The sequence below is a fragment of the Typopeltis vanoorti genome, chromosome 12 (genome assembly GCF_054136105.1).
Source record: "Typopeltis vanoorti isolate ZY-2024b chromosome 12, IOZ_Tvanoo_1.0, whole genome shotgun sequence".
NCBI classification, from domain to species: Eukaryota; Metazoa; Arthropoda; class Arachnida; order Uropygi; family Thelyphonidae; genus Typopeltis; species Typopeltis vanoorti.
In genome coordinates, this window is record NC_143560.1 from 12457758 (window position 1) to 12484650 (window position 26893).

The following is a 26893-nucleotide window of genomic DNA, read 5'->3' on the forward strand; positions in this document are numbered from 1 at the left end:
AAACATCATAAAGGTAAGGCTTTTAGCAGTGAATAATTCCCAATACCCTTGCATCCACCTGAAGTTTGATTTTATTTAAGCCAAAATAAATAAGCCAACATACAACTGTAGCAACAGTTGTATGTAGTCTGGCTGTAGCATAGAGTTGTATGCTACAGCCAGACTTCTGGATTTTATCCACTATGGCTTGCAAAAGCTAAAAGATCTAACATCTGTTAAAATAACTTGCTAATAGGTAATGTTATATTTTGGTTTTGGTTTTAGTATTTAACAAAATAATGAGAGCTTATAGAATACTTCCTATGCTACCACAATCACTGCTCATATTCAACTATATAGAGCTGTTGATTTTCATCAGCCTATCAGACACAGCTATACCATTCTCTTGTCGTACTGACTTCCTTTTACCATAGCATTACAATATATTATATGTATATATATATATATATACAGATACATTATATTATAGTTTTTTGTGGATTAATTGAATAATTAAAGGATACATATCTTTTTTAAACAGGTGTTACTAGTAGGTGGCATACAAAAAAGCTGCCACGCAAAACACACAAAGGTTTGCGTAAAGTTGCCTGCATAGGTGCATGGCATCCAAGTCGTGTTCAGTTCACTGTTGCTCGTGCTGGACAAAAGGGCTATCATCATCGTACTGAAATTAATAAGAAAATTTATAGAATTGGACAAGGAATACATACAAAAGATGGAAAAGTTATAAAGAACAATGCATCTACTGAATATGATCTTACAGAAAAATCTATTACTCCAATGGTAAGCATTTTTTATTGATACTATGAATTATTTTTTTACATAATCCAGAAACTGCTCTGGAAATCAAACAAGGAACTTTTCAAGCTACTTCAGGCCTCCAGTGGGGATGGGAGGGAATTCACAGCATGTACAGTGGGACCTACATCCTCTTGCAGATCTCACAATCTACTTTGGCCAACCAGACCAGCATATTTGAATTATTCATTAGTTTCCATTGATTACCATGGATTAGTAGCATAAAAGTATTGTTTAATGTCCTTAATGTGTATTTATAATAAGAATATTAGAAAATAATAAGAATAATAGCATTAGAAAAATGTATTTGAGAAGCTTTAAATAATAACAGAACAGTAATATCACCACACTGCAGTTGTTATTGCTCTGTAGTGTACCTCAATAGATGTGACGTAATGTTTTTATGATAGTATGTCTGCTTTCAGTAACTCATTGGTTACATACATGCTACTTATGTCCAGATTCTGTTTGTGGTCTAGTCAGAGATATTCATTTGAATTGGTGGAAGTGATATTTTAGTGCATTACATACTGTGAACAGGCTAGGTAAATGAGCTTCTTTAAAACTGAAATTGAGAGGATCTTTATTAAAGCACTCTTTGGATTCAGTGTTAGTATAGGTTTGTTTACCAAATTATATACAGTGAGTTATCAACTACAGGGGGATATTGCTGCCATCAACAGGCTACAAAAATTTATCTAATATTATACTGAAAAGAATCTTACCGTATGCTGCAGAAAATATAGCTGAATATTAAATAGGATTCCAAAGAAATAGATCAACAGTTGATGAAATTTTTACTTAGATACCGAGGAAAAAATGAGAATCTGTAAAGCCATACTTTTAGAAAAGCATATAACATTTATAGAGAACTTTAGGAAGTATTAGATGAATTAGGAATACCTCATAAGATAATATGTTTAATCAAAATTTGCACCACTGGCAGCCAAACCAGTGTTATGTTACAGTTATATGTATAAATATAATGTATAGCTAATGAAATTATATCTGAACCTTTTGATATTGGGACAGGATTTAAGCAAGGAGATGTCCTTTTTAATTTAGCATTAAAAAAATGTATTTGAGAAGCTTTAAATGATAACACAAACAGAACAGTAATATTAGATATGCAGATGATATATTTATGAATGGAGAAAATGCTGAAAACATTAGAACATTTCAGAAACTTAAAAATGCCAACGAAAAACTACGGTTACAAATTATCCAAGATAAATAAAATTTAAAGGTATTCAGAAATCACAGTCACGCAGAAAACCACCAGTTTACCATTGATAATCTGAAATTTAAAAGTGCCATCTCCTTCGAATATCTTGGAGCATTGATTACTCGATAATAAAATTAGTATGGAGATAAAACTAGAATACATGCTGCCAATACATCTTATCATTCACCACACCTTTGCCATCTTCCAAAATTCTATCAAGCAGAGTTAAAACAATATACAAGATAATTATTAGATCTGTTGTACTATATGGAGCAAACAGACTGATGCATTGGGAGGATAATTTCCAAAAAGACTTAGCTGAGATGGGAATTCAGAACTGGAATGAAAAAGACCAAGACAGAAAGGAATGAAAGAAGTTGGAACATGCAACAAAGAACCTTAGAGGTTTGGTAAGCTGAAGAACAGTTCTCAGTCATATGCAAGTGACCATATATATTGCTGCCATTCCATTAATCTGTTATTTTTGACTCCTGGCATTTGGTTGTAAATGATTATTGCTCTGTCTGCAGTATGATAACTTTGGCTGTGCACAGTGCTGCAAGGCAGCCATGTTCATTGTTATTTGGATCTGTCGCCAACCACATGTTGGCTGCCATCTTATAGCAATTTGCATACGAAACTTTGTTAGTTTATTATTTCTTTGTGAAAATGGTCATGAAGTAAAAAATTGATTCTTCTGGAAAGAAATTTGCAGGCATGCTCAAATTACCAATTCATAAACTTGCAATAATTTTTTTATGCAGATGGTAATTGTAAAAATTAAACTTCATGGTAGAGTTACCTACATTACAGCTACAGCCACTGAAGTATAATCAACTTGAATGAAAAAGAAATGCACATCGCTTACCCTCTAATTTGACATCTAAGTTCTTTCAAAATCAGATATAGCAATATGTTTTGAATTGCAGATTTTGCATCAAGTTTCACAATTTCTTATTTCTGCCTTTATTTGCTTCATGTGTTAATGTCTAAATTAATCTTTCATGGGGGTAAAAGAACAGGAGAATCATCTTTTAAAAATTCTTAAAATACGTTTCCTTTATTGATTATTTTTAAAATAGATTCTTATAAGATTGTACTGTATTACGGCTTATTTATATAGTTTCAGTTTCTATTTAAACAATTTGTCACATCTGGCTGGCATGGCATGATACAGTTGGCATGAATGTGCTTCATCTGCCTTTCACGTCTGTTACTCTAACTTTTCTCAGAACTCTGTTCTCCAGTCTTAGATTAGAAATAAAACAGCTTATCAAACTCTCGGATCCATAAGTTAAAATTGGCTTGAACACAGTATTTCAACTAAGTTCTTTCTAATTACACTAATTTATTTGGTTGACTCACCACCATATATGCATTGCTTATTGTTCTATTTTACCATCTTCACTAAATATCTGCCTAAATATCTGAAATAATTTACTTCTATAGGTTCTGCAATGTTTTCATTATTGCTGATTTTCATGCCATATTGTTACAGTAGTTGTTAAGTTAAGGAATTTCGGATCTGAAATTCTTCATGCCTATGATGTGATTTAGAGCCAAATAAAAAATGAATTCTTTGATTATCAATGATAGGACTGAGGCATGCCATAAAAATTAAAGCATTACATGTAAATTTTTTTTTTTTTTTTTTGTTCTTTACCTTTAATTTATAGAGAAAGACATGAATACAGTAAGATTTAAAAGCATAACTAAAAAAAAAAGTTAACAGCTGAGATTAATATCAGGTTTGATTACACTTTGTCATTCTTGTTTCACACCTGATTTAACATCAATCTTGTATTTCAGATTTCATTCCTGTTGAATATTTTCTAACACTTGTATCATTTCCCATCTTTCAATGAGTTGTTTAGTTAGTTTAATATTGCATTGCTTTCTTATATTTTTCTTTTTATTTACTGAGTGTATGCTAAGGAACTTGGGATATATACAGACATTCCTTACAATAAGAGTTACGTTCTGCAAATTTTACATAGGTTTAATCCCTTTATCAGTTGATCATACTCTAATGTGCATGTGTTTACAGTACATGTATGCTGCAGTTCATTAATGTTTTGAAGGTTATTTCTGTTTGTGACATAATTTACACATAGTGGGGATGCTGAGGGTCAAAGCTGTAAACTGAAAGGAGACTTTAATGTAGCCTTTTAAGACATGCTGAGAACTGACTAGGGCTTCTGACCTAATGCCCAAACCTCGCCTTCTCAGGGTGCACCATGTAAGATATCTAACCAGATGCTGGACAAAAACAAGGATGAGCTGGTAATTTGAGATTAGTCAGTCAAATAGTGTTCTTATTGGCTTAAACCACAATGTAAAATTGGTGGTACAATATGACAATTTCATTTTGCATAGGACTATCATAATATCCTACACACCTCCTGAGGATCAGGAATTTGATGAGTAATCTAGTATAAATGGTTTCAGAAAATAGGAAATGCTTAATTTGATCATTCTAGCTCATGATTTTATCAAGAAATGACTGAACAGTTGCTTCTTTCTTCATTTCATAAAGCTCTCAATAACAAGCTAAAATTATACTATTTTTATTTAGACTTAAGAAACACTAAACATTGTTTTCATGTTGAAAACTTTGCTATTTTCTAGCCCTTTCACGATAATTTACACAATCGAATTTACTTGCATAAATTCATTTTATGAATTTGCTAGTGGACTTCCTGTAGCACTTCTTTCCCCATGATTTCCCCTTTAATTTCCTGAATCTAACATAGAGGAAAGGAGTTAATCAGTGAGTCTCCAATGCTTGTTTCTTGTTTTCAAACTATAAAATAACATTTGTCAAATATTTTAGTCAACTGTTCACCTGAAAGCTGCTCATTCTAGTTACTTTTAAAATTTTTGTACATATTTTTCTCATCAGTAGGAAATTTATTTAATCCTGAAGAAATTTAAATGGCAATCACTTCTGTTTCAAATTCCTTGTATATCGTGTCCTGAACCACCATGAAGATATTTCTGTCAGCATTATACCTAGTCTAGCCATAAATACTGTTACAACTTGAACAGTGCATAAATCTGTAATCTATGAGTAAACCATTTACAGCACAAATCACATGTATAACATGCATTTAGCAGCACTTATGTTATAAATGTCCCTCTTTTGCCTTCATGCCTGACAGAAGTGTATTAGACCATACAGCATGCACAATATCCAATGGAAAAACTGCCACTGCTCACTCAAAATCCACCTTCAGGATGCTGAGGTGTTGTTTATTGCAGGCTACTCTGTCAAGTTCGAACCACAATTTGAAGTCCAGTAGATTCAGGTTGGGATTACTGGACTGCCAATCAGATGGTGTTGTGTGGTCCTCGCCTTGTGTGCAGGGGCTGAGTCCTGTTGGAAAGTCCACTGTCTATTATGAAACAAGGTGTTGTTCAAGGGCTGTACTACAGGTTCCAGCATTGTCTTGATACATTCTAGCAGAGGTTTTTGACCCTTTCTCACAGAAATGCAACCTGGATACTCCCTGATACTTCACTCCCCATTGAACCTTCACTGACATGGAGTGATGACCTCTCTGAATCCTAGGTGCTACATGTGCCATGCAACGATCTGAGGCATGTGCCCAATTGCTTTAGTGGTTAGATGATTTAAATGAAAAATCTTCTCGGATTTGATCTGAAATTCTTCATGCCTATGATGTGATTTAGAGCCAAATAAAAAATGAATTCTTTGATTATCAATGATAGGACTGAGGCATGCCATAAAAATTAAAGCATTACATGTAACTTTTTTTTTCTTTTTTTTTTTTTTTCTTTTTTTGTTATTTACCTTTAATTTATAGAGAAAGACATGAATACAGTAAGATTTAAAAGCATAACTTAAAAAAAAAGTTAACAGCTGAGATTAATATCTCGGATTTTAATATCAGGTTTGATTACACTTTGTCATTCTTGTTTCACACCTGATTTAACATCAATCTTGTATTTCAGATTTCATTCCTGTTGAATATTTTCTAACACTTGTATCATTTCCCATCTTTCAATGAGTTGTTTAGTTAGTTTAATATTGCATTGCTTTCTTATATTTTTCTTTTTATTTACTGAGTGTATGCTAAGGAACTTGGGATATATACAGACATTCCTTACAATAAGAGTTATGTTCTGCAAATTTTACATAGGTTTAATCCCTTTATCAGTTGATCATACCCTAATGTGCATGTGTTTACAGTACATGTATGCTGCAGTTCATTAATATGTTTTGAAGGTTATTTCTGTTTGTGACATAATTTACACATAGTGGGGATGCTGAGGGTCAAAGCTGTAAACTGAAAGGAGACTTTAATGTAGCCTTTTAAGACATGCTGAGAACTGACTAGGGCTTCTGACCTAATGCCCAAACCTCGCCTTCTCAGGGTGCACCATGTAAGATATCTAACCAGATGCTGGACAAAAACAAGGATGAGCTGGTAATTTGAGATTAGTCAGTCAAATAGTGTTCTTATTGGCTTAAACCACAATGTAAAATTGGTGGTACAATATGACAATTTCATTTTGCATAGGACTATCATAATATCCTACACACCTCCTGAGGATCAGGAATTTGATGAGTAATCTAGTATAAATGGTTTCAGAAAATAGGAAATGCTTAATTTGATCATTCTAGCTCATGATTTTATCAAGAAATGACTGAACAGTTGCTTCTTTCTTCATTTCATAAAGCTCTCAATAAAAAGCTAAAATTATACTATTTTTATTTAGACTTAAGAAACACTAAACATTGTCTTCATGTTGAAAATTTTGCTATTTTCTAGCCCTTTCACGATAATTTACACAATCGAATTTACTTGCATAAATTCATTTTATGAATTTGCTAGTGGACTTCCTGTAGCACTTCTTGTATTAAAGGGGAAATCATGGGGAATTCCCCATGATTTCCCCTTTAATTTCCTGAATCTAACATAGAGGAAAGGAGTTAATCAGTGGGTCTCCAATGCTTGTTTCTTGTTTTCAAACTATAAAATAACATTTGTCAAATATTTTAGTCAACAGTTCACCTGAAAGCTGCTCATTCCAGTTACTTTTAAAATTTTTGTACATATTTTTCTCATCAGTAGGAAATTTATTTAATCCTGAAGAAACTTAAATGGCAACCACTTCTGTTTCAAATTCCTTGTATATCGTGTCCTGAACCACCATGAAGATATTTCTGTCAGCATTATACCTAGTCTAGCCATAAATACTGTTACAACTTGAACAGTGCATAAATCTGTAATCTATGAGTAAACCATTTACAGCACAAATCACATGTATAACATGCATTTAGCAGCACTTATGTTATAAATGTCCCTCTTTTGCCTTCATGCCTGACAGAAGTGTATTAGACCATACAGCATGCACAACATCCAATGGAAAAACTGCCACTGCTCACTCAAAATCCACCTTCAGGATGCTGAGGTGTTGTTTATTGCAGGCTACTCTGTCAAGTTCGAACCACAATTTGAAGTCCAGTAGATTCAGGTTGGGACTACTGGACTGCCAATCAGATGGTGTTGTGTGGTCCTTGCCTTGTGTGCAGGGGCTGAGTCCTGTTGGAAAGTCCACTGTCTATTATGAAACAAGGTGTTGTTCAAGGGCTGTACTACAGGTTCCAGCATTGTCTTGATACACTCTAGCAGAGGTTTTTGACCCTTTCTCACAGAAATGCAACCTGGATACTCCCTGATACTTCACTCCCCATTGAACCTTCACTGACATGGAGTGATGACCTCTCTGAATCCTAGGTGCTACATGTGCCATGCGACGATCTGAGGCATGTGCCCAATTGCTTTGGTGGTTAGATGATTTAAATGAAAAATCTTCTCATCTGTGAGGAGTATATCTCTGTTCATGTACTGCCAGAGAAGAATTGCCTTTGATTTTATCACCTCTGCTGCATAAGTTGTAGTGTAATGAAGTATCCAATAGAACGACGATAGGCTCTCACCTCCAGGTCATCAGTTAGTACATGTGATATCATTCTCTGCAAAACGTTCATCTCTTGCAGTGTCACTTTCTGTGATTATGGCAGAGGTGCCTTCACAGCCCTCCCAAGCTGTGTCCTAATGCAGCGTGGTCGACCTTTTCTTTTGGCGGTCAGATACATCTAGCATGTTCAAAATAACAGGCAACTACATTCCAACCATGTGAAGTGCTATTATAGCTACATGGTTCTCATAATATTCCCACTGCATGTTAACAGATACAGCTAGACCTCTCTACTGATAAATGCGAATGTTCACTAATGGAAATGAGCTCACAATTCTGTGGGCAGCATGGAGGTGTGCGGAAGTTGTAACAGTATTTATGGCAAGACTGTACATAGCCAATGAGTTCGACCTTCTTGTTTCTTCTTCCATTTGAATTTGTGTGTGTGATATCATTTGGGAAATGGTATTGTGATTGGCTGTTCCATATTTGAAGCAGAAATCCATCAGATACTTATTATTATTAGAATTTTTTTTTTCTTGAACTTTTCCTGAAATATTGGTATGTCTGCTATTCATTCATGTTTAGAGCTCCAACAAGGCCCAACTTTTTGTATCACCTGCCTTATCTGTTGATTCTAAAAAAAATACTTTACTTAGAACCTTGCGTGGAACTGCACACACAAATGTCATTACCCTCCTCCCTCTCAATTTTGATGTTTGCCCATATCATTGAAATTGCCTGCTCTTAAAATATTATGGTGTTTAGTGTTGGATATTATAGCTACTTCTTCCATTTCCCCATTAACTATTTCCTGAACATTACATATTTTAGTTATTGTTTAACAGGCACTTAGCTGTTTTTATTCATGCTAAACCTTTAGAACATCCATGGATTATGTGATCAAGAGCATTTGCATAGCTATGCTAGCAATTCTGATGACTTTCTGTAAGTCCGTGCCAGTGAATTTTAGGATGATAACCCTTCCTCTCTGTAATGCCCAGTTTCAAATAAATTTGTTAGAAACTAGTCTTACCATCATGATTGTGTAAGGTTGTTTTAGTATTTTAGTACCTGATACATACTTTGAGTAGCAAAGAATGTATCAGGTACTCATTCATGTAACTAAACTTGACCTGTACTGCTTCATAAGGCAGACAGATGTGTTTGAGTCAAATGTATGAGTACTTTTTTACATATCAATTTCCTTGTGTACCCTCAAGGGATGTTCAGGCTACTCTGACAATACCACATGATTAATTAATAACATAAGACAGATTTAACTTACATGTATATTTTTATTAGCATAAAATTTTCCATCATTTCTATTTAGATGTGGGCAATGTAGCAAGGTCTCATAATTCTCTTTGTATAAACATCCCAAGAGATTACTTTTATCAAGAACCTTAATTTTCTTCTGAAGTGTCTGGTGGTGATAGCAATGTCGGCAATTGCTCTGGCTCATAAAACTTAACATAGTCTAAAGGTTCATCACATCGAATGACTGCAGATTTACCTGTTTGGCCAAATGATAATACACACCCACAAGGAATTTAATTTCTTTAAATTAACACGAAAAACAAAAGGGATAAGTAATACTATTTAAGGCCATATTCTTACACAGCATCCCGTTCGTCCATAGAATATGGACGAACGGGATGCTGTGTAGAAAAGAGAATACAAATATAAGCTGATGTGGTTTCTATGAACATGAGTGTATATCTTGGTAGTCAGGTGTGTGAATGATAGAGGGTCATTCTGCAGGAAGGATTCGGGTTACTAGTTGGACACTACATAAAGAGCTGCACATTTTCTGTTTCTCTGGGACATCGACACATAAGCCTAACCTCATTGATTGCAATCATCAGTGTTTCTACACTGGTTTAAAATACATCATTATCAGTCTAATGCATTGCATTGTCTAATTTGGAGCAACAGATCATGATATGTGCCTTTTATTAGTCAGATGCTTTTGAAATACCTTATTCCCAAGTGTGGCCTCTCTAACTGTGAAGTTAGTGGCAGAAGTGTAATGGCTTAGTGCTATTCCTCCTTGTATAGACTTGGACCTTCAGTTAATGGTGCCTGGAATGATGTCAATGGATGTGAACATTTTCCTAGATCTTTTTTGGAAAGAGGTTCTCTCCTCCTTGAAGAAAGCATTGTATTATGCAATAGGTGATGTTGCATTTATAGCTTGAAGAAAATTGTAAAGAAAAACTAGCCCTGTGTGATTCCACTTCTATCTGGATTACAATTAGGGCAAACCAAATGTTAGGTGTGTCAAACCATTGCATGGACTTTGTGGATTTCAGACTACTTATCAAGGTAGGAAAATCTAAAATGCATGACTACTTGCAAACTTTTAAATAGCATGGTGAGGGCATAAGAGAACCAGTATGTGCAAGTTTGGTTTCTCTGAAATAGTATATTTTTTACATTTTAAGATTTCATTGATTTGAAATGTATGAAGCCATTGCTTGCAATGGCTTCATACATTTATGTGTATGTGCAGGTTTGGTTTCTCTGAAATAGTGTATTTTTTACACTATTTCAGAGAAACGAATTTTGAATATACCAGTTTTAGTGATTTTTGCATTACTGAATGACCACTAGCTTATAACATGACTACTTTTTATTTCTTGATCTTTGGAATTATTCATGCCTATGATGCAAATTAGAGCCAAATAAAAATGAATTCTTTGATTATCAATGATAGGACTGAGGCATGTCATAAAATTGGAGCATTACTTGATTAATTGTACGTAATCTCCAAGAAATTGTATTCTTGTTCAATCTTTTATACAAGTGTAAACCAAGTTTGCACATCTTATCAACTGGACTAATGAAGCTAACAGCCTCTATACATAGATTGCTGCAGCATCCTATAATGCAAAGCACAACTTTTTGCCACTTGTATATGGGAAATATGACTTCTGAATTAATTTAACCTGGGTAACTTCTTGGATCTGGCTCCCACTGACAACCTAAAAGTTCGAACCAGTATGGTAGTGACCCTTTCCATAATGCATAGCATATACACATCCAAATGAAAGCATGCTTTATGTTATGGAATGCTAAGACTGTTGATGTAAAGTCATCAACTGCTTTAGTATCCCATAATTAAAAACATACTTGCTAGTTTTCACTACTTGTATGTGGGGAATATTACTTTTGTATTAATTTAACCCTGTTCTTCCTTGATCTGGTTCCTCGTGATGAGACCCCAAAGATTAAAACCTGTCTGGGTAGTGGCACCCTCCCTTAACAAAGCATTCGTGTCTGAAAAGATGTGTGTTTTGCATTATGGAATACTAAGGTAGTTGAAGTCATCAGTCTCTATACAAGCAGCTTTGTGAAGATATTTCATACACAAACTTTGTTTGCTTACTCTTGTATAAAGAATTAAACAAGAATTTCTTGGCATTTTTTTCACAAAACTCATTTACCTCTGATTTATAGAATAGGAAAGGTATAAGTTAATTTATGCAGTCATTTATTTAAAGTGTTCATTTATTAGGGTGGTTTTCCACACTATGGAGAAGTTAACTGTGATTTTGTTATGCTGAAAGGATGTGTAATGGGTCCCAAGAAGAGAGTGATAACCCTCCGCAAGGTAATTTTCTTTCCTCTATTGCATACATAATCATATGTTGATAGTAGTTTCCAGTTTTTGAAATAAATTAATATTAATAGTAATAAAACTTTAGCTTTGTTTTAATGACTGGGGATGCTCCCACAGTTTTTCAAATATTCAACTTCTGCTGAAAATGTCCTTTTCCATCATCATTATCATGAATTTGTTTATGATTAAATTCATAATTATTCTCTATATTTCACAATTTAAAATAAGTTAATTATTTGAGGAAATAAGTGTGGTATTTTTCTGATTTTTATACTGCATTGTTTTTTAAATGAGTACTCCCTATAATGGCAATTTTATTATATTGAAATGGAGCATATTATGGTTCCATCTATGTTGTTTAGCCAAATGGAGAAGGAAACTAAGTTCAGAAAATTTACCATAAACCTTCTGAGAATTTTACCTTCGGAATGGGAATTTTTTGGCTTGCTGATTAATTGACATGAACTCTTCTCAGCTGTTTTGACCTGTTGGTACTCAAATGCCAGGATTCAAATTGCCCAAGTTCTAAAATCCTGGAGGTACAAGCAGAAATAAAGATGACAACTTTTCATTCAATACTATAGCAAATCTTTAACATTTTGATAATTATGAAGCTGAGATGTTTAGATTTGACAAAAACAAGACAGCATAATAGAGGATATTATGGATCCATTCATAATTCAAGTGTGGAAAGAAACCCATCTCCTACATTTCTGAGTTTCGCATGTTTACTAGAAGGTTAGTCTAATAAACTGGTAAATTTTCAAACCCTACCTTTCTATATTTTGCTATAAAATATGATTGGATCTATAAGATATTTCATTTTAATATCTCACACCAAATTAAATCCTTTTGGCTCTTGAATATTTGTATAGTTATATATACATATATCAACTGTGAAATATGGATTAATCTGTTTATCATCATCATCATCAAATTCCTGCCGTGTACCCCCAAGGGGTTTACAGGATATGACAGTACTACATGAAAAAATTACATCATTACTAACTTCCTATCTACAATTTTCCTCCAAATCACTCTTACTTGTCAAGACTCCAACATTATCAGATCTTATATTTCTATCCTCTAAAGCACTTTGTACCGTATCAATCCACCTGTATCTTGGTCTTCCTCTGGGTCGTTTTCCTGCCAACCTGGCAGAAAACACTTGTTTTGCTAACCTTTTCTCTCCCATTCTATTTAAGTGACCATACCACCTGAGATTAGCTCTGTTAACGCATTCCTGGATGCTGACAATGTCAAGTTCTTTCCTAATATCCTCATTTTTAATATGATATTGCCATTGATGGAATCTGTTCACACCTCTAATCTTTCTCAGGACTCTCATATCTGCGGTCTCTAGTCTTTGGTCAAGTGTTTTACTTCTGACCCAGCTCTCAGATCCATAAGTTAAAACTGGTTTGAACACTGTCTCGTATATAGCTAATTTAGTGTTCCCAATTTCTCTCTTATTCCATATGAATTTATTCAGTTGACTTCAAACCATACCAGCTTTGCTGATTCTGTTGTCTATTTCTATATTTAATTTACCATCTTCAGTAAAAATCGTGCCTAAGTAGCTGAAATGTTTTACTTGTTCCACAGGTTCTCCATTCATAATGCAGTTGACATTTTCAATGATTCTGCCTATTTTCATTGTCTTTGTCTTTTTATTGCTGACCTTCATACCATATATATTACAACAGCTATTCAATTTAGTCAGAGAATCTTGCAGACTTGTAGCGGATTTATTTAGAAGTATAACATCATCCGCATAAAGCAAAGAGCTGACATTAACATCTCCAATTTTGATATCAGGTTTAATACCACTTTCCTTCATAATGTGATCCATATAGATAATGAATAACAGAGGGGATAATGTACATACTTGTCTCACACCAGATTTAACATTAAATCATCTTCTTGTACTTCCTTCAATTCTAACTGCTCACTTACAACTCAAATAATGACTAAGTATTGCTTGATATAATGCCCCATTGACACCATATTACTGTAGCATATTGAATAGCTTCTCTCTTGGCACCTTGTCATATGCCTTTTCCAAATCGACAAAACTTAAATACAGATCTTTGTTATATTCCCATGCTTCCTCGACTATTTGTCGTAAAGTGATGATCTGATCGTGACAGCCTCTATTTGGCCTGAATCCAGCTTGTTCTTCACCAAGCTTTTCTTCCACAATTCTTCTCAACCGTTTCTCAAGTATACTTGCATAGATCTTACCAGGAACACTCAGTAGGGAAATGCCTCTGTAATTCTCACATTCAGTTTTATTTCCCTTTTTATATATGGCTACTAGGAGAGCTCTACTCCAATCATCGGGAATTCGTCCCTCTGTCCAAGCTTTATGAACTATGCTGTGCAGCCACTGTAAGACTTTCATACCACCATACTTCAGCATTTCTGGTCGAATATCATCTACTCCTGCTGCCTTTCCACATTTCAAGCCTTTGATGGCTTTTTCTACTTAAAGTATGGATATGTATTCCTGACTGCATTCCTGGTCAGTGTTTTTTATCACTGTTCTGTCATCACTGCTTGTTTCATTTAGCAGTTTTTCAAAGTATTTACTCCATACTTCAAGGATATCTTTTTCTCCTGTTTTCATGTCACCTTTATCATCTCTAACTCCTTTTACAGCACTCTTTCCTCCATTCCTAAGCTTCTTCAACAACCTCTAAAATATCCTACCTCCTTCTTGATATTTATTTTCTGTGTTCTTGCCAAAATCCTCCCATGAGTTTTGTTTAGCTAGTTTTACACAGTGTTTAGCATTCTTGCATTTGTCTCTGTATTCTTTAAGAGCACAAGCTGACTTATTTGACAGGAACTTTTGATATGCTTTCTTCTTTTCCTTCACTGCCTCTTTAACTTCCTGTGTCCACCAGGGAATTCTGGTTTTTTTTATCCTTGCACACAACCTCACCACATGCCTCTCTGGCAGAATCAATCAATGTTTTCTTCAGAGTTTGCCACTGAATCCCCAAGGTTTGATTCCTGATCTCAAACTCTTTCATTTTTCTTCAATAATCTTTGTGTATTTTAGTCTACAGTTCACATCTGAGAGCTGCTCAACTTTTATTCACTTTAAAACTTTCTTACATGTTATTCTTATCAATCTGAAATTCAATTTTATCCTGCTCATGACTAAATAGTGATTACTTCCAATTTCAAATCCTCTGTACACTCTGGTGTCCTGCACCAGGGAGAAAACATCACTATCAACAATAACATAGTCAATGAGACTTTTCTTATTCCTAGCCTCTTCTCTCCATGTGAATTTGTGCACATTTTTATGTTGGAACATGGTGTTAGTAATAACCAGTCCATGTCCTGAGCAGAAATCCAACAGATATTTGCTATTATTAGCTTTGCCCTTTTCTCCAAATTTTCCCAGAATATTTTTGTATGTCTCACAATCATTTCCTACTCTGCTATTTAGATCCCCAACAAGGACCAACTTTTCCTTTTTCATTGTGTTAGTTGCTTTTTCTAAAGCGTCAAAAAATTCCTCCACTTCTACCTTAGTAGAACCTTCTGTGGGACCATAGGTACAAATAAGTCTCATTGTCCAGTTCCCCGTTCTCATATTTGCCCACATGACTCTACTTGAGACTGACTGCCATTCAAGAAGATTAGCCTCGTATTTTGTGTTGAATACTATGGCTACTCCTTCTTTTCCTTAATTGTCATTGCCTGAATATAACATTTTGTATTTATTGCTCAGAAAGATCTCACCAGTTTTGGTCTTTTTTGTTTCAGTCACCCCTATTATGTCGATCTGGTACTTATCTAATTCCTCAGCTAGCTCTATTTCTTTGCCATTCAGGCTTCTTACGTTGATAGTACCGATCTTTAACTCTGGTGATGTTGAGTTGGGGTTTGTTTTCAGATTTGTTCCAGTAGCTGACTTTTCGCTGTTCGCCCTGGTTCCCTGGCGAAAACAACGGGGGGCCTTGTTTAACCGGGCGACACCCCAGCCGGCATGAAATTTTGTCATGTTGTACCATCGTTTTTTATTTTGGTTTAACCAATAAGAATACAATTTGGTCGGCTAAATCCCAAATTGCCAGCCCCATCCTCGTTCGTTCAGTATCAAAGTAGATACCCAACAGGGTGCACCACGAGAAGGTGAGGATTGGACATTAGGTCAGAAACCCTGGTTGGTTCTCCGCATTCCTTTAAAGGCTATGTAGAGGTCTCCTCTCAGTTATACAGCTTTGACCCTTAAGCACCCCTAATCTGTTTATTTACGTTGTAAAAATGAAGACTTTTAGGGACTTCTTCTTTGATAATTATTACACTTATTCAGTAATTAAATTACTGCATAAGCGTAATTGACTACTGCTTACTTATGAAGGAATGCAACTCTCTGGGGGGAAAAAAATCCTTTGGTATTGAATGAAGAGGATTCTTGTCATTTTGAAATTTGTTCGTGATCTGGATAGAACCAGCTGTGAAACCTTGATCAAAAGCACTAATAAAATTTGATACATGAATGCATGGGCATCAGTCATGTCTTTTAAGTAGTACGAGGCAACTGCTGAGGATTGTATTCTCATAAGCTATGGTCAATTTTTGAAGCTTTTAGTTTCTATGTATATTTTACTTTGAAATAAGGATGGTTTTTTATTTTTGCATTTTGTGTGATTACATGGTTCAATGAAGTATTATTAAACATTTCTTAATCTTTCTTTGTTCTGGAATTTGGCCACAATATTCAGCTGAATATTGGATGCTGTGGCATAATATTTAATTTGGTATGCTGAAGCATACCGAATTAAATTTTATGAACGTGTGTGTGTATATATAGACACATGCACACTCATTAAAACGGTTTATAATTTTTACCCCAAATCCTTTATAACAACCCAAGAGTTCTTCTCATTGTTTAAAAACTGGTGTTGCAAAAATGCCACCTGTGTACATTATGCAACACTTTTCTTCTGCTTATAATTTTGTAAAATTAGTAGAAATAATTAGGTAAAATCTCACTGGCATGTTAATAGTTTAGCATCCTTATGCAGAGTAGGAAAGAGACAAAAAAAAAATTGCTTTTTTTAGGGAACACCAATTCACTGCATCCAAACTGAAGACCATTTGAAGGTTGTTCAGATATTTCATCAAGCACTTAATGTATCTCCAAATATGGATCAGTAATGAAGTGAGGAATATTTTCCAAGCAAGAAATAATTCCTTTCGTGTATTTGGAGCTTCAGTTTTAATAAATTTTGGAGCATGCACAATATGTACTTTTTTGATTACCCCCCCCCCCCCTCCATCTGTGTGTATCTTTGCTCCTGGTGGACAGGTTTTCCTGGCATTTGTGTCTTAACTAAAATTTATCAAGCTGTCAATGGTGAGTTTAATTGTAGCACATTTTGAACCAAAATAGTTGATATATAATAATACAAAATTACACTGGACTCGCTATATAACTTGACCATGGGAACAGTTGGCTGTAGTGTATAGTTTGCTATAGTGGAAATTTTATTTCATATATTATTGCACCTGTGGGGCATCTGCCAGGATTTTTCAGTAGTTTGTTATAGAAGCATTTGGCATAGTAAGTCATCTGTATTATACTGTTAATTCGTTGTGTGAGATGTTTGGGTACTGGATTAAGAAGTAAACTAGACCTATGGTTTCTATTTTGGATAGCTATATAGACATCAAATACCTTTGTAACAAACTTCATCACGAATAACATGCCTGATCAGATACTTGTATGCATAATGTTGTTTTTCAAGTAAAGTTATTCTAGTAACCTGCTGCTATTCCTGGGATCTCTACACATTTGCCATAGCTGATTGTATTTACAGATAGCAGAAATTCTAGTTTGCCTTAGCTCCCTAGCTCAGATTTTTTTGTTTAAATAACTTATTTTGTAATGGTCATTGAAGGTAGTTTTTGTCTTACACCATTTCTCATATTCCAGATATTCATATCTTATTTTCCTTATTGAACCTATCTAATGGTCCATAGCTTGATTTGAAATCTGTCTCTTTTGTAAATTTAATTTTCAAATTTTTGAAACTAAGTTTTCCTGATACAAGTGCTACTGATTTAAAATCTTTTTTTGTTGGAATTATCATAAAAATGGCTTGTAATGTAAACAAAAAACTCAATGTCTTCAGGCTTTATGCACTAGTAGCCTATTAAACACTTATATTGTTAAGGTAGTTATTGCATTGGATAACTATAATCTTGAAGTAAATATTAACTAGAAAAGTTATTCTTCCACTTTACAAGGTTTCACTCTGAACTGTTCTCGGATGTAGTTACCGCAGTATTTAGTGATAAACCCTCTTATACCGAGATGGCAACCATAGTGTCAATGGGGACCTTCGTGTGTGTGTGTGTCACAGCTTCAACTTCCCTGAATGGTATGATTTGCTCGCTAGAGTACATCAAACAGAAAAACCAATATGGGATCACTTCTGAGGACTTTCCAAAAATGAGGGAAACTCAGAGAATTCAAGCAATCCAATATCATTAGCAGCATGCCCCTCCTCTCCTATCATGTCTGTCCTTCTTAAAAATAGTATACCCCTTGCACTTGATATCAATTAGTATGTCTGATTCTGATAGCCAGGTCTCGCTAATGCCTACAATCTGAGGTCCCAACATATTGACTAAGGCAACAAACTCTACCCCTTTTGTTTCTGATACTATACTCCTAGCATTCGTGTACAGACATAAATAATCTACCACAATATTCTTTTGTATACTCTTGTCTACAGTCTGCATGACAGTTGGAAATACAGAAGCAAAATTTTAAGTCACAAAATAATATGCATATATATTTATAATGATTAGAAAAACACTGAAATTCATGCTTAAGGGGTCAAACTGTATAACTGAGAGGAGACCTCCACACAGCCTTTAAAGAATGCTGAGAACCGACCAGGGCTTCTGACCTAATGTTCAATCCTCACCTTTTCATGGTGCACCCTGTTGGATCAACCCAGATACTGAACAAACGAGGATAGGCTGGCAATTTGGAATTTAGCCAACCAAATTGTATTCTTACGTTAAACCAAAATACAAAATGGTGGTATAACATGACAAAATTTCATGCCGGCTAGGGCGTCGCCCGGTTAAACGAGGCCCCCCCCCCCCATTGTTTTTGCCAGGAAACCAGGGTGAACTGCGAAAGGTCAGCTACTAGAACAAATCTGAAAATACACCCCAACTCAACATCACCAGAGTTAAAGATCTGTACTATCAACATAAGAAGCCTGAATGGCAAAGAAATGGAGCTAGCTGAGGAATTAGATAAGTACCAGATCGACATAATAGGGGTGAGTGAAACAAAAAAGACAAAAACTGGTGAGATCTTTCTGAGCAATAAATACAAAATGTTATATTCAGGCAATGACAATCAAGGAAAAGGAGTAGTCATAGTATTCAACACAAAATACGAGGCTAATCTTCTTGAAACGGTTCCTCACACTCTTTTTTTAAGCAAAACCACTTAATTGTCTTCCTCCCATGGCTTCCAAAGGTTCCTATCTTCAACCTTATTTGAAAGTCTGTGCACAGCAGCTGGTGTTGCTGCACCACTTGATCTGTTGGGATTACCTTACAATTTGTTACTGCCTTAAGATGTTTTCTTCTATTCAAAATGTTGTCAATCTGTGAACTGTTGTTGCCACTTCTAAATGTTATCAAATGCTCTTCTCTCTTACAGAAAAAGGAGTTCACAATTGTGAGATTAAACGCTACTGCAAAGTCCAAAATCCTCACTCCTTCCTGGTTCATCATTCCCACTCCGTGGTGGCCATGCACCCTTTCACACTCCCTATTTGTTTGTTCAAGTCTCCTCAGGCAATCACCATCTAGTTTTCTTCCAGTTCTCTCATTTCTTCATTTATCACTTTCTAGAACTCGTCTTTCTCTTCTGCTGTACAACCAACTTGTGGGGTATTGTATACACATAAGACGACCAGTTGCTCTTCTCCAAGACCCGGTTTCATTCGCATGATCCTGTCATTCCTCCTCCTACCCACTTCCAGTACTTTGCCCTTCATTCTGCCACACACTACAATTCCGACACCATTTCTTCCCTCTTTATTCACTCCAGAGTAGAACAATTTATACCCATCTCCTAGTTCCTTCGTCTTTTCCCCCTTCTCTCCTGCACGCATAAAATGTCCAACTTCCTCATCATGTCTGCCACCTCTCTTCACCTTCCAGTCATGCTTCCAACATTTAATGTCCCCACTCGCAACGTTCTCTCCACTCTTGGTTCACTTCTTTAACTGCACCTGCCCTTGATGCAGTAGCCCTTGTCCATTTCTTGCAGCTGTAGGGCAATGTGGCTGCTCGTTGCTTAAGGAGTATGCCCTAGCGCTTATATCACTTTCTTTTCAACTCATTAGATGATTGAAGTTTTACAACCGGATGCCCTTCCTGATATCAACCCTTGCCATTTATCCAAGCTTTGGCCTGGCACCTATTGGGGCTAGCTTGCCCCCCCTTTGGTGGCTGTATAAGGCGAAATAACATGCAAGATAGGAAAGATTCACCTCTAGTCCTCGAATACGCTAATAGCGCTGGGGTTAAGGAACAAGAAGAGAAGAAAGAAGGGGAGGGACCAGTCTACAGATAATATAACAGATGTATATTACATGAAGTAAGGCATGGTCCAGGTACCTCAGGTTTGCCATGCCTGTACTTACTAAAGTGAGCCCATGAGGAGATATTCTTTTATTCAATAATAATAGTATAATCAGCTTACACTTTTCCATTGTAATATACTGAATTTCCTTTTGTTAATCTGATGTCTATAATTATATCATCTAGAAATATACGGTTCATGAAATTTTTGTTTCAATTATTTACAATTTGGAATTGTCTCAATTCCAGTACATGTATTATTTTACAGGTTATTTGTGCTTATGAAAATCATTAAACATGTTGGAGACTGCCCTTCTTAGTTTTCACAGTATGTTGTCACTCTTATATATCCATTTTAATTAAAATTGGATATATATAGATATATATATATATATATATATATATATATATATATATATATATATATAAAAATAACATTTTGTTATTGATTATTTTTTTAAATCTTGTACTGAAATCTTGAACTTTATGGATGGTGCAGAGTACTGCCTCATTTGTGCATTTATAAAACCCAGTCCATTATAATTTACCATCTTATTGTGTGCATGATGGTGGAGAAAGAGATTTACTGCTTAAATTTTAATGTTGAATTTAAATAAATTTGACAGTCATACATACAGCAGCAGCATTATTCTTTTTATATATATGTGTGTATATATATTTTTTTTTTTCAGTCTCTCTTGACTCATACAAAAAGAGCTGCTCTAGAGAAAATTACTTTGAAATTTATTGATACATCATCCAAATTTGGACATGGTAGATTCCAGACTGCTACAGAAAAGCATGCATTCATGGTAAGTATCTGCTTTACTTTATACATCACGAGTTTTTATTTTGCATAATAATTGTAATGCAAAATATTCATATTTTTTAATTTTATCTTAAGTTTCCTTTTATCATCTGATTCTTGTTAAGCACCTCACTTTCTAATTAGGTTACTATATGGAAAGTTGACATTATTACTAACTTTCGACAGCTTCCTACCAAATCAGGCTTATCTGTGAGAGCTCTCCAGTATTCTTGAATCTTGTATTTCAGTCTTGTAAGATACATTATCACTCCTAGATTAGGACATATTGGTTTTTCTTTGGATCTTTTCCTTGGCATCAGTGACCTTTACCATTCTGTTAAAGTTGACCATACCACCTCTACTCATACATTCCAGAATGCTAATATTGTCAGCTTCCAAATGTTCTCATTTTTTGATGATTCCGTTGATGCTATCTGTTCACTTTTTTTTCTTTTTTCCAGAAGTATTTAAGTATGAATTGTGTATTGTTTAAACGATATAATTCTCTTTTGGCACCATGTCACATGTTTCAGATATTCCATTAATTTTTCAGCTATGTCTCAAAGTGAAAAGCTGCTCCTGATAATCCCTGTTTGATCCAAACCCAGTTCATTTTCTTCCACAATTTTTACCCCCCCCCCCCCCTCTTAAATATGCTTGAATAAATCTTGCCTGGAACTCTAGAGAAATTCCTGTGATTCTATTATTTATGTCTCTTTTTATAGCTGAATGCCATATCATCACCAATCATCTGGAATTCAGCATTCTGGATTATGCACTGAAGCCACTGTAAAAATTTTTTATTTCCATGCTTGAAAACCATCAAAAAGTCTGCGCATTGCAGACTTTTGATGATTTTCTGTTTCAAGTATAATTATGAACTTCTGATTACAATCTTGAACATTTTCAAGATTGTAATCAGAATTACAATTCTGTCACTACTTGTTTCATTTAACAATCTTTCAAAGTAGTAATTCGCATTTAGGGATGTCTTTGGGAATAGTTTCCTTGGATAATTTTTCAATAAAAAAAATCGCATCCATTTAAAATAAAGTATGATTACCTTGGACATTTCAGTGTTTCTTCTAGTATTGCATTAGTTAGTGCATTATATAATTGACACATTTTTGATTTTGTGAAATTGCACTCAATAGAAAATTTTTGTGAATCATTATGTGGTGCATGACAATATGCAAAGATGAATAGTCTGGGACTCTGGGTAGTTATACAGGGCCGTCCCTGCACAAAAGCACCTGATCAGGAGGGGTGTCATTTCAAGACAATAAATAATAGTAAATTTTTACACAATGCTCTTATTCATGAAGTAAGAATTTATAGGGATGCTGAAATATAACTTTGAATAAAGGCATCTCTTACCCATGGGACAGCACTGAACTTAAGTTCTGAAATAATCCTCACAGAATTTTTTAGTATCTAGTATTTTCTTTAAGTAATAGTAAATTTTTACACAATGCTCTTATTCATGAAGTAAGAATTTATAGGGATGCTGAAATATGACTCAAACAAGTCTTAATGATATAATTATATTTATATTTTCTATGATAATATAGTTAAGAATTGAAAGAATTCTTCACAAATCTTGCACTCGACTGAAATAAAAAGCCTCATTTCTGTCAATCAGATATTTTAAATTTACTCTCTTTCCATGTGGGATCACTGTTGCTGTTGACATCACTAAGTAGCTCTTGTACATAAGATTTTTTTTTTAACTAGGCTAAGCAAATCAGGGACCAGATTACTTCACAAAATCCTGTTATCTGAGTGTTTATGCCATTCCAAAAATACACAAGGAGGGTATTCCACTCTTTTCCACACGTAGGAGAGACAGCAGTATATGTGTATATATATATACAGGGTGTTCGGGATAAATTTGACATATTTATAATTAATTATATTTTTCCGTAAGTTACATGTATTAACACACACTTCTCTTCATTTAAAAGTTTGGACCCTTCTTCATTCATATACAAGATGTCAGAAAGGATGGATAGCTGGAACCCACCTGAATCATGGAAGAGAATAACTTGTATCATGATGATTCGTGCCCGCCATCAAAATAAGGATATTACGACTGCTGCCCAATGCTCCCTGAATACAGTAAAAACAATCAGGCATGAACTAGAGACTTGCAATGGTGACTACGAGGATGTAGCAAGAAGAAAGATCCCTAGCAGACGATCTGATTGCGTTCGTACAGCAGAATTCCTCGCAAATCTGCAGGAACAGGTGTTGAAGAACCCTGGCATTGGAATTCGGGCTTTGTTCGTGGAGTTGCTAACTGTAGTCAAGCCCTGGATAACAAGGGTAGCCAATGGTAGGCCGTATGTATGGCAGCAGGATTCGGCCCCTTGCCACACCTCTGGGAAAAGTCAAAAATGGTTGTCTGAAAATTTCTACGACTTCACCAGTCCAAATGTTTGGCCTCCAAACTCCCCAGACCTTAACCCCATGGATTATTTTGTATGGGGCGCAGTTGAAAAAGACACCAATCGCACTTCCAGTAATACAAAAGCCCAGTTAATGGATAAAATTAAAACAGTTTTTGCGGCCCTTCCCAGGGAGACTGTAGCATCAGCTTGTTCGAGGTTCCGAAGCAAAATTGAAGCTGTGATCGATGCTAATGGTGGTTATTTTGAGTAAATCTTGTTGATAGTATTGTAATTAACTCTGCCTGTAATGTTTTTTGTCAATTCATTAAATTTAATAGATACAAAGAAGATTTTCTTTTTCCTTACGAAACTGTCAAATTTATCCCGAACACCCTGTATGTATATATATATGGGAATAAATTTTTAACTTGGGTATATTGTATATTAGGATAACCAAGCAATTTTATATGCTTGGTTATTTTAGCTCCTAATCCCAAGTATGCAAACAATTAAGTTTGCGCCTGAAACAAAGTTCAAGTCTAAAGATGGTATAACACCTGTGCAACTCATTGTAAAGGTGGGTAAAGCTCTGATCACTATTCTTAGTATTTTCCCATAATGTAAAGCACATCTCACTAGAAGATGTATACTGCAATGCATTATGGGTGGGGTCACTACCCAGACCGGTTTCAACCTTTTTTGAGGTCTCCTCAGTGAGTAGCTAGACCCTAAATACCAAGGTTTTAGTAATACAGAGCGTTATCAACTTTACCTATATAAGTTGCAATAAGGTGTATTAAGCTTTAATAAAAATCTCTGGAGGAGATATTGATGGGAATAAATTTTTAACTTGGGTATATTGTATATGGTATTTAGGGTCTAGCTACTCACTGAGGAGACCTCAAAAAAGGTTGAAACCGGTCTGGGTAGTGACCCCACCCATAATGCATTGCAGTATACATCTTCTAGTGAGATGTGCTTTACATTATGGGAAAATACTAAGAATAGTGATCAGAGCTTTATCCACCTTTACAATGAGTTGCACAGGTGTTATACCATCTTTAGACTTGAACTTTGTTTCAGGTGCAAACTTAATTGTTTGCATACTTGGGATTAGGAGCTAAAATAACCAAGCATATAAAATTGCTTGGTTATCCTAATATATATATATATATATAAAATTAAAAAAAAAACTGCAAAGACTTGAACAGATGACATTACATTAGATTCCACAAACATCATAGCAAGTTTGGACATCACAAGCCTGTTTACCAAAGATCTTGGAAGGTATTTTCCCTCCTAATACTGTCATTCTTCAACCATTGTATAGAGAATAATACCTCAGGTTTCAAGACTTATTCTGAACCTAGTGAAGACCTAACTATGGGTTCATTCATTTCACTGCACTTGGCATATACTGCTATGTCAATGGTATCTTCATTTGCCCAGGTTCAAAAGAAACCCTCCAAGTTTATGGAATTCCTCAACAGTTTAAACCAAAAGATCCAATTTACATTAGAAGTAGAAAAAAGAACGGTCCTTGTTAGATGTTCTCACCCACCTCAGTAGAAAATCGGCACTCTTTCATTTGAAATTTGCAGAAAAAAAGCTCAATATGACATGCCACTTCGCATCACTACCCAGCACAAAAATGGAGCATCAAACTCTGACAGAGCCATTACATTATCCAGTGATAACAATAAATAAAAAGAAATAGCAAATTTTAAGGACTACCTATAAAATCTCAGAACTATCAATAGCATTATGAATATGCCATCACTTTCCAGAGTATATAACTACAAAAGTGTTGTTTCTTTACCTTACATTCAAAGTGTTTCAGATAAAATACAAAAGGTTTTGAAACAGTACAACTTAAAAATTGCCTTTCAACCACTGCAAAATATATCCACAATAATGAAGATCGCCAAACCAACCTCATCTGTGCCTTAAATGACCAAGGGTGTACAAAATCTGTGTTCACAGCATTTGTTACATTAGACCAAACTGTCAATGTTATATGCATGTAAACACAAGAAAGATATTTAATTAACCAAATATTTCAGTCTGGAAATAGACCATCCTCAGTGGTATTACAAGAACAGTTTTAAAAAATACAAGCTAGAATACTAACAATAGATCGTTAAAAATAGAACACACCGCTTTATGTTATATCACTAAGTAGGAAACGGAATATTTTGAAGTAGAGACATGATTGAAAAAAAAAAAAAAAATTAATGAGTAATCTTCATTAGATTTTCCCAGATTTTTGATATAGATATACAGTCATTACGATTTAGGTTGGGACGATGGAGCAAGGCCTCTACGCTTTCCTTGAACAAACGTTCAAACCTATAACGGGATCTATTTTTGACGATTTATTGTTAGTATTCTAGCTTGTATTTTTTAAAACTGTTCTTGTAATACCACTGAGGATGGTCTGCTATTTCCAGACTGAAATATTTGGTTAATTAAATGTCTTTCTTGTGTTTACGTGCATATATCATTCAGTCTTATGTCACAAGTATCCTTAAAACAGCAAACTGTTGATGTGGAAAAATCTGCCAAGGATGTGAATTAAAAACAGGCACATAAGTTAGCATTGGCATTTCACACTGTTAAATAAATTGACACCTTACTAAACTGCCATACATAATTATACAGTTAATGTATGTAGATTTAAAGAATTGAGTGAAATGATGCAAAGTCCTACTCCTAATAAAAACCAAGGTTTCATCTCAAATCAGCTATGGGTAGCATGTTAATTAATAAGACCTGCATATTAATGAATTGGGCTATAAGTTATACAGAATGATGAAAGTATAAAAATCTTTGCGAAGACCTTTTTTTTTTTTTAATCCGAAGAATTACATGAAATGTATGAAGTCAGTAATTTTGAGTAATTTCTTACCAAAAAACAGTGTCATGGTATTTGCAAGGGAAAAAGCATGGATATATCAAGCCACAGAAACCTTAACTTGTTTTGAACATAATCTTCGGTGATTTTTTTTGTAAAATGGTTAACCTACAGTACTTGGTGGTTGCATTATCTGTTTAATTCTCTGAAACTTTTGAATTCCAGAAGCACGATCTTATTTTAAACCAAATAGCAGTACATGTAAAAGACACCAGAAATTCATTGCCACAACCTAAAAATGTAGCCAAATGGAGAGGGGGAAAATTTGCAGGTTCTTACAGAAAAACAGTTGCTGAGTGTGTCATATGAGTTTGACAACTGATAATCTCCTGTCTACCAGAATTAAATTTCTGAAAGATTCCTTTAAAATGAGGATATAATGTAACTGGTTTGTTTGACATGTGTTCATGGCCATCAGGAGAAATGTTTGAGAATCATGGTGTTTTGACATTAAGACGCACAGCAAGAAATTAAGTTATGACAGTCCAAGTGTCAGAAGTGGGGGTGTGATGATGTTCATCGGAGTCAAGTATACAATGGA

General features: G+C 34.9%; 1 protein-coding gene across 1 annotated transcript in view; it reads left to right on the forward strand.

The window, feature by feature from the left end:
- Positions 1 to 26893, forward strand: part of RpL3 (ribosomal protein L3) — a 72314-nt gene that overhangs the window by 39234 nt on the left and 6187 nt on the right. Inside the window, exons 6-8 of the mRNA XM_090401110.1 lie at positions 521 to 783; positions 11493 to 11588; positions 20933 to 21052. Of these exons, the coding sequence (XP_090257236.1) occupies positions 521 to 783; positions 11493 to 11588; positions 20933 to 21052 (479 nt within the window). The remainder of the gene's footprint in view (positions 1 to 520; positions 784 to 11492; positions 11589 to 20932; positions 21053 to 26893) is intronic.